Genomic DNA, 9,726 nt, shown 5'->3' with positions numbered 1-9,726 from the left:
AAGTCAGAAAGTTCAGGCTGATGGGATTTTCTTTTCTTTTCTTTCTTTTTCTTTTTTTTTTTTTTTTTTGAGATGGGAGTTTTGCTTTTGTTGCCTAGGCTGGAGTGCAATGGGGCAATCTTGGCTCACCATAACCTCCACCTCCCAGGTTCAAGTGATTCTCTTGCCTCAGCCTCCCGAGTAGCTGGGATTACAGGCATGTGTCACCATGCCCGGCTAATTTTGTATTTTTAGTAGAGGCTGGGTTTCCCCATGTTGGTCAGGCTGGTCTTGCAATCCTGACCTCAGGTGAACCGCCCACCTCAGCCTCACATTTTGGGTATCAACATATTGTTGATTTCTATTTTCCTTGCAATTTTAGATTATTGCAGTGTTTTGCCTATCATTCTATTAAATGTTCTATATTGCTACTTCCACAGCTAGATCACGCAGCCCAAGTCAGAGTTCTGAAAAGATGCCATGGTTTTGAAAGGTCTGTTGACTGCTTTACTCACTCTATGCATGTGCCTGTTCAAGGGGATGAGTCACATCCTGACTGGATGATAGAGATCACTGTGGAACACACCTGCAAACTGCCTCAGTATTCCAGATGATGAGTTAACTCTACCTAATTATAAGCGGCTACATGTTTTTTTAAATCCCTTAGTATTGATTCTCAGGTTAACTGTGTTCTTGCAGGCTGTTGAGCAGTATCACCAAAAATCTCTGTTCCTTTTCCCCTCTCCTCCCTTCAGTTGGACAGACAGTGGTGCTCTCTGAAACACCTCTAGTCCTATGGAAAGGATTCATGTTTTCTCAGAAACATTTAAATACTCATGAATAAAATTTACACGTTGTGAACTAATCTCAATCAGCTAGGCTCAACACATAGAAGCTTAGAACTAGAGATGACAGGACTGCATCCTGTAAGAAAGATTTTTGAAAATGGATATCTTTCAGAGTAATATGCTGATAATGAATTCAAGTAATTTCTAGATTTTGGCAAACATCTGTGATCATCTTCCCCACCACAAATTCATGACAATAAGAACAAAACCAAAAAAGACCAAGGTGAAGATTGTCCAACTGAAACGTATTTGTGTTCCTGTTTATTAACATGTTGGTAAACTTAGGTGTCAGCTTTTCCATAAGTCCCCTCTGGAGGTCTGTAGTACTTGGGGAAAGCCATCAGCTGTAGCATGTTGAAAGCATACTTTCTGCATTTGATATTCTTCAGTACATTCTCTATGCGGCATCCTTCTCTGGTGAAAGGGGAAAAAGTACAACTTCATGAAACACAGAATAAATAAATACGCTTTATTTGTTTAATGCAGAGTTGCGGCAACAGTCCAAGTAAAAATAACAAAGATTCAACTCTACATTTATTTTTCCACAAGTGATGATACATCTTACAAAATTAAATCCTAGGCCAGGCCCAATACCAGTATTGCCCTCTGAAAGAGATGACTAAAGTCTCTTTACTCTTAACAGACATTTAAAGTTTGATAAACTCTTTAAATATAATTTGCCCCGCAATACAGCTCCATTTTAGTTTATTAAATATATCTGCATTTTTATAACATTCCCACAAATTAATTTCTCAGTCTCTTTAAAACACATTAAAATCTATATGTAGCCCTAAGGATGCAGGTTCTAGAAATAAGGCATTTAATTTATTAAGTCTGGCCCTATAGATTTTTAAAGAAAAGTTTTGTCTCTATTTTAATTATTTTAGCTGTGCAAGGAAGAGAGAAAATGGCTTTCCAAGCAGCCTGGGCCAAGTCTCAGCTTTATAAAGGAAGAGTGCTTGTCCACGGACAGCACAAAAGTCACAAGTGCTAGGAATGGTACATCAAGACACAAGAAAGACCTTGTTAAAAAGAATAGAAAAATTCTCTGAAAGCCAAATGAACCCAAACAAGAGATACAAACAGGTAATTTAATTACAAAACATAAATAGCCATTCTCTCCATAAAGTTACTTGACAGAAAAGAGTTAATTGCAGCAAAGAAGTCAAATAACAGGTTAAAAAACAAAAACAAACAAACACAGAAGTTTCTATCAGCAGATGGCGTCTATGATATTAGCACAGTGGAAATAAAGTCTGACACCTCCCATATCTCTCTCTAGAACTTGTTTCAGGTTTTCAGTGTTTGTGCAAATTCAGTCTTAATTTCTTTAACAAATTTAATGGGATGAGGACAGGAGGTTCAGAACTTCAAGCTTTCAGGATTCTGTTCTTTGTCTTATTCCAAAGACAGTCATTTAAAAATTCTTCTTGAGCTAGTTAACAGTGGGAAACACTTTTCCATGAACAAAAGAGCAAAATAAACCACTTAATGCATAGTACTTTTTGTTTTTTAGATTTTAGGAAAAACAAAAACACAATTTAAACATTTTTTTAAATTCCGTGAATCTGAAAATGTAAAAATATTACAGCATCATCCCCATAATTTAAAGTTCATTGTCATCTGTAGAAAAGAAAAAGGGATACAACATAAAACTTATTGGTATTTGGCTAATAGTAATGCCAGACTTAAAATAAGCCACACGACTAGCAGGTGTGAGCTGACAAGCAGCAAGGCGACAGGATAGAAGTGTCGAGAAGTTGGCTTGTTATCAGTTAGACAGCCTGTTTCAGGATCATCGGATTCACTCAGTGCTCCCTGGGTTTGTCTGCTGTTAAACAGGGGGAAGTTAGGGGAGAAAAGAAAATAGTATAGAGTTCACACAGTAAAAAAAAAAATTCAACCTTAAATATTCTGAAATACAATCCATTATCTTACACAACACAACCGATTCAGCTGAAGTCTTATGGAAAATGCATCTTGTGTTTTGTTTTCTCACTGTACTACGTGAGCAAAGGTATTGAAACAGGAGATTCCTTTTGCTCTTTGTGCAAGAAGGAAGAGAGAAACACTGACGATGTTCACATGGGTTGACTGTGTACAAGAAAGAATCAGTAAGAATACCAGCACCAAAGCAAGACTTTATGAATACAATGAAAATGTGGATTAGCTCATGAAAATAACCTTTAGAAAGATTACAGCTTTAGATGTAATCTTTATAACTACATCTTTAGAAAATGAAATGAGCAATACAGGATGTAGTGAAGCAAACCAATATGTCTGGTATATTTAAACACACCCTCGACTGGCATTGCACCTATATAATGTATTTAAAGTTATAAAAATGATTTATTGAAATGGCATGATCTTTTTAAAATGAGACATCTGACATGTCATCCTTGCCAGCCATAATATTAGTTTAATAAAATCCAACTCAGCACCCTTCTGTTCAGCTCATAAATTGTATCGTCTCTTACTCATCTGCCTTAGATGGGGCCTAATCTATCTCCTATGAACATCTGATCTGAAAAGAGATCCATATTTACAGAGTGATACCTCAGAAAATAAAATATTTAGTTTCTAGACTATTTTCTGTGTAAATAAAAAAGGTAGGGGTTAATTTATAATTCTGCTTGAAAGAAACTCCATTTATGGCCAGTCTGAAATATACATATTGATATAAATTGAAAATAAAATTGTTTTCTATGTTCTAGTTCATTAGTATTCAGAGTATTAAGAATTTCAGTCACATTCAGTGGTTACGAGTGGTTTAATCTCTATTAGCTCTTCTATATTTTCAAGCAAAAAACTGGTTGTGGCTCAGTCTTATAAAAAGTGCCATGCAAAGGAAACTTCTAACGAAGCTCCTTAGCCGTGGCTGATCTCCAGCCCTTTGCACTCCCTGAACACTTCCCATACAGAATTTTTTAACCAGGCATTGACCACACCAGTGTAAGCATTTAGACAAATATCAGTCCTAATTATATTTCAAAAAATAATCTGAATTAGTTTAAAACACCAAATCAACCATGTTGTGCAATGCTCTGTTATATTCTCATTGTTTGGTAGGACAAAAGGACTATGTAAATTGTCTGGAAAACAAATGGTTTATTGAACAAAAGGGGTTTATTTTGGACTTGCATAATTCCTATTGTCAACTGTATGAGTAACTTGGTTACTGTTCAATTTTTTCCAGCACACCAGGTAAAAAATATACAGTATTTTAGGCACTGATATTTTTTAATGTAAGTATGAAAAGTTCCCTTGCCTTATATTACTGCTTCCGTTGGCTTGAAATCCCTAAATTGTGAATCCCAGAGAAATAGTTCATTCATTTTTTTCAACCCAAAGTTTTTAGGGTCTACTCTTTACCAGTGGCTGCTGTAGGCACTGGGAATACAAGGTTGGATAAATGTGATAGAGATTTCTACCTTTATAATGTTTACTTTTGAGTTGGAGGAGGGGGAGTAGAAGAAGATGTTAATCTGACAAAAGCATCATGGAGAAAAGTAAAGCAGGGAAGGAGGTGTGTGTGTGTGTGTGTGTGAATTTTAAATAAGTTAGAGAAGTTTCATGTGATCAGAGATTGAAGATAGAAGTGGAAGGAGTCACATGGATGTTCAAATTAATTTTTCATTGAGCTAGTGCATCACCTAGTAGCTTCCTGATAGAATGGGACTGCACATTTAGGCTGGAGGACAAAGCAGCATGAAAGAATACTGGGAGGGTGTTTTCTGCCTGGATGGGTCTCAGTGGGCAAGAAGGGAGGTGGGGAAGGAAGTGACCTGAACTAGTGGATGGCAGACCAACTGGAGGAGAGCCTCTACAGTTACAGACCCCACTTCATTACAGACTCCAAATCGAGACAAGGATGCTGAGACCCCAGAGGGCAGCAGTTTGAATTTCCCCCATAAGAACCCCCCAAGATGATCTTGGAAGGAAGGCACATAGATCTCAGAGGTGGTTTTAGATGACTAATTGAAACAGAGGAGAAAAGTATGATAACTTTAATATTGCCAATTTGTATCTCATTCTTTTAAAATTAGTTTCTCATGTATTACAAAAAGTATATATTAGTAGAATAGCACATATAGAAACACAGTAGATCAGAGCACAGACTCTGGAGTCAGACCACCTGTTTCAAGCTTGTTTCTGTCACTCGCTAGTTGAGTGGCATTGAACATGTCATTCTGTATGTCATGTCTCTATTTCCTTACCTGTAAAGTGGTGATAATACCTACCTCATAGAACTGCTGTGAAGTAACTCATGTAAGTCAATATCTAAAGTTCTTGGAACAGAGAATGCCTATAGCTAGCATTCAATAATTTATTGTTATGTCATTTGTATATCAATAAATAGGTATATCTTGGAAGTGTACCTAGAAACTTTTTAACTAATAGGCTCCCCGCTGCCTTTTATTGTTTTCACAAAAGACTCCAGATTCTGTTTAATGCACGGTAAGGAAAAATATCACCAGGCCCTTGGGCATAGCAAGGGGGGAAAAAAAAGCCTAAAACATATACTTTGTAGAGAGGAACTCTTATTCCCATAGAAAAGGAAAAGAAATTTGAACAATTGCTCATCTCAGGGCCATGTGGGTCTCCAAGGAGACTTTGTAGCACATGTGCTTCCTGTAATCCAGGGGTAACTATTGTTAACCTGCCTGAGTCAGCAAAGAGGAAAAAGTCAATTTCACATGAGAGGCTGGTCTATAAAATCGGTCCTGCCCATGTTGTGTGTCTTTCCCAGCCATTGCCATTATGTACAAGTCAGGCACATTCTTCCTCCGCTGTGCCAGCCACACCCCCATGGGCCAGTGGTCATTTCCAGCAGCAGAGACCGAGGGCAAGGTGGGGTTGGAAGGAGTTGCTGTAGTGAGTGTTGTGATGGCACCTGCCAATGTGGGGAAAAAAGCAGCAAGCCAACGCCTGTTTGGGGTCAGTTCAGGAGGGTCTGTAGGTCTCCTTCAAGAATCATTAGTGCTGAAAGGAACCTTTAGAGGTCATTCTGTGCATTTGTCAACTTCCTTTGGGTCACTTCCATACATGGGTTTTTTTCCAGGTCTGATAGTTTTTCAAGAAAGAGTGTGCCAGCAGCTTCTTTTTTATCTCCTAAATTTTCCAATTTTTTTTTTTGAGATAGTTTCTCTCTCTGTCACCCAGGTTGGAGTGCAGTGGCATGATCATGGCCTACTACAACCTCTATCTCCCGAACTCAAGTGATCCTCCCACCTCAGCCTCCTGAGTAGCTGGAACTATGCCCAGGTATTTTTTTTTTTTTTCTAAGAGATGGGGTTTCACCATGTTGCCCAGCCTTGTTTCAAACTCCTAGGCTCAAGCAATCCTCCTGCCTCAGCCTCCCAAAGTGCTGGGATTACAGGCATAAGCTACTGTGCCTGGCCTCCAGTTCATTCCTTGGTACTGGTATACTCTACTAATCAGGCCATTCAGCGAACATTTCAGGGAATAAAGTCAATAGTTTGGTTACTGTACAGTCTATGGTAAACATCCAGGCCCAAATATTGACAGTGCTGAGGCTGAGAAACCCCATTTTAACATGAGACTCTCTCTCTAGAGATCTATATTAACTATAACCTATCTATGTATCTAAACTGTTTATCATTTATTTTTAAGACAGTAATTTACAACCAAGTGATGTTACCCAGGGACACTGGGCAATGTCTGGAAAGATTGTTGGTTGTCATAAGTATGGGAGTGGGGGTGTTGCTAGTGGTGTCTTAGTAGGTGGGGCCTAGGGCTGCTGCTCAACATCCTGTAATGAACAGGACGGCCCCTGCCATAGTCAGTCATCCGGCCTGAATGTCACTGCTGGCATGGAAGAGAGGCAGGGCCCTGGCTCTTTGTATTTCATACTTGGCTCTGCCCCAAAGATCCCCTCTTACCACATCTCCTATCTCTGTCAGGAATTCTATTACTCATGCATTCCCCATAAACAATACCCAACTCCCTTGCAGCTCCCAGTTCCCCACAGCCTGACTGATCACAGCCTGCACAGCCTGGCCCACCACCGCCACCCTTCCTCTATCCCTGCTAGTCTCCCTTCCCAGACATCAAGAGTCACACTGGACCTTGTCCCTCATATCCAGACCACTCTGGGCAGGATACTATATATTTTCTTTTTGATATCCCCTGCTCGGAGCACCAAGCATCTCCTCCTAGGCACTCCAGTCACGTTCATTCTCACCCTTGTTCACTCATAACTAACTTCCCCTTTGCTTTCTGAAGTATGGCTCTAGTAGTACCAGTTTCCTGCTGGAAGCTTCCATGGCTTTTCTCGGCCTGCTGATGAAGTTGAACCTTCCTGGCTGGGCACTTTCATCCCTATGTGTACCAATTCTGTCCCCTGGAACACACATACCCCATTTCTGACCTGTTCACCCTCCCCACTTCTTGCATAGCTCCATCAAGGACCACGGCTTCCAGGAAGCCCTCCTGGATCCCTCCAGACCCTAAGCTCTGGTAGCTTGAAGCCTGTATCTGTGTCTCCTTGTCTTGCTCATCTTTCAGAAGCAGTCAGCATCAAGCCTGGCACAGGAGGATTTGTCTAAGGTTCACATTAACAGGAAGAGGCAGGCCAGCAGCCTCACTTGGCTAAACAAACAGGAGGAATCTGGAGCCCACAAGTCTGCCTTCATATTCTACTTGGCCTTTTAGTTCTGCCTGCTTGAAAGATTTGCTTTGTCTCTCCAAGCCTCCATTTCCCTTCTTGGAAAGCAAGGTTAGGATGAATGAGATCATCCCAATGTAGGTGCACAAAAAGCACTGGCTTGCAAAGTCCCAGAGGTGGGTTGGATGGGACAGATGCTGTGAGCCAAGATTTTTTTTGTGCATCTGCACTGGCACCTTTTAAAATCTATTTGTCTAGAATCTTTTTAACTAGATAAAGGTACTACTCACCTAGAACCCTTTTTACTGGTAGAGATGTATAATCAAACAAGGTTGCAAGCCACTGACCTAGCCCACTTGTGCTCAAAAGCGGGTATGCCAGGGGGCGGGTGGAGAAGCAGAGGGCCAGGATGCGCAGACTGATCTTACCAACAGTAATTGTTTATATCTCTACAGAAGAATTTATTTATGTACCACCCCAAGCCACATTTAAGAAAACAATAGTCAATTATTTCAAGCAGATGACACAGCAAGCTAATGACACCAGATCAACCACAGTATGGTCTGGTTGCAAAGAACAGTTGAAAATAACTGGTCTGTCTCATGCTTGAACAATTCTGGCAATGAGGAGAAAACACTTTTCAAAGAACTTCGTTCCACCCACACCCAGCTGTGAAGGGGGTCAGCCACAGCACACCCGTGCAGGTGTGTGGTGGGGAGGCAGGAAGCGGGCAAGAGGGACCAAGATAAAGTTTTTTAAAACAATTCAACTTTCATTTTAGATAACAGAGGTACCTGAGTAAGTCTACTATATGGGTATATTGCATCCGGACAGTGAGCTTAGTACCCAATAGGTAGATTTTCAACCACTCTCTCCTCCTTTCCCCTCCTCATTAATAGTATGCAGTGTCTGTTGTTCCCAGGTTTATGTCTGTGAGTGCTAAATGTTTAGGGTTTCACTTATAAGTGAAAACACGGGCTATCTGGTTTTCTTTTTTTGTGTATTGTGGTTGCTATTATCATTAATATTATCCTACCAGTACCTCCTAATTGGTTGAGTTTTGAGGTGAAGGTTATATAGCAAATCTTAATAACTATTAAAATCTTGATTCATCTTTAATGTTTCATGTTAGGAGATAAGTACAGAATCATGCATCAACCAATCAATCAATAATCATCATAGTATAAATATCACATGCCGATTATAAATTTAGCTTAACCTATTAGCCACAATTTTTCAATGTACTAATAAAGAAATACTGTCTTTCTCAGTGAATCCATCCTACAGATATTCCTCCTGGCTGAGGAGTAGAGCGTTAAAAATCTGAAAAGTAATTTGCAAGTGTCTTAGAATGGTGCTTACTCCAAATACAGGGGACTAATTTATGCTAGATGGCTTTATTTTTCTCCAACTGCCAGGGCAGTTGGAGAAAAATACTTAAAATTTTCCAGTCTGCAGTTGTATATGTCTTCCAAGTGAAAATCGCTGAATTCAAAGGCTTTTGTTTTTGTTGTGGAGGGGCAGTTGTATAGGGAAATTATTTTTTGGTTTATTAACTTCCATCTCTGGATATTAAACATGTCTCACACATATTCATCCTCTTTTTCAGCTGGAATTTAAAGCAACATGGCCTAGGAGACTGCTTCAGAACCTAAAACTTGAGGCCCACGATGTATCATTAGACACAGGTGACCTTGGGACTGCTTCCTACTAAGAATGGTACACATGGTCATGTCTTCATGGCCACTAGTGAACATTTAAGCTTCCTGCAAGTACAAAATGCAGAGGCTGTTTTAAGTAATAACATTAGTAACTTCCTCACGAGGATATTATGACAAATAATTAAGCAGTAGCTTGCAAGGTACTCTGACCTTCCAGTGTTGTTAGTTTTGGCCATCACTGACTGGTAGATCACTGTGGAAGCAAATCACAATGTTGTTTCCACTGAAAATGTGACAAGATCAGACACTTAAGGGTAGTTACTAAATCTGCAGGATAGAAAAATGATCTTTTTTTCAAAGACCTGTCAAAGCAATCACTTAAAATAGAAACAAGTAAAAAGAAATGTCTCACTTTTAAACACATCACTGCCTCCATGAGGAGATATATCCTTAAATATAATCCAACGTGCATGACTTGATGATATTTGCTTATTTCACCTTCTTTTCTGCAAGCAACTATGCTGTATCCTAGATCACATGTCACCCATCACAGACATTCTCTCAAATTATTTTTGACTTCTAAAAATAAAAAAGTCAGAGTCTTCCTATC

The 9,726-nt window shown here is 39.6% G+C and overlaps 1 protein-coding gene across 22 annotated transcripts in view; it reads right to left on the bottom strand.

Annotated features, from left to right (window-relative positions):
• Nucleotides 1-349: 349 nt before the first annotated feature.
• The window catches only part of INPP4B (inositol polyphosphate-4-phosphatase type II B), a 988,233-nt gene continuing 978,856 nt past the window's right edge, over nucleotides 350-9,726 (bottom strand). For 11 of the 22 annotated variants that reach the window (XM_035294478.3, XM_078366479.1, XM_017970225.5 and 8 more), the window contains one exon: nucleotides 350-2,658. In XM_035294478.3, coding sequence (XP_035150369.2) covers nucleotides 2,484-2,658 — 175 coding nt within the window. In that variant the 3' untranslated portion in view covers nucleotides 350-2,483. The remainder of the gene's footprint in view (nucleotides 2,659-9,726) is intronic. The other 11 variants (XM_054252895.2, XM_054252897.2, XM_054252896.2 and 8 more) reach the window with 3 other exon arrangements.

This window comes from Callithrix jacchus, chromosome 3 (genome assembly GCF_049354715.1).
Source record: "Callithrix jacchus isolate 240 chromosome 3, calJac240_pri, whole genome shotgun sequence".
Lineage (NCBI taxonomy): Eukaryota > Metazoa > Chordata > Mammalia > Primates > Cebidae > Callithrix > Callithrix jacchus.
This window is presented reverse-complemented; position numbering and strand designations above follow the sequence as displayed.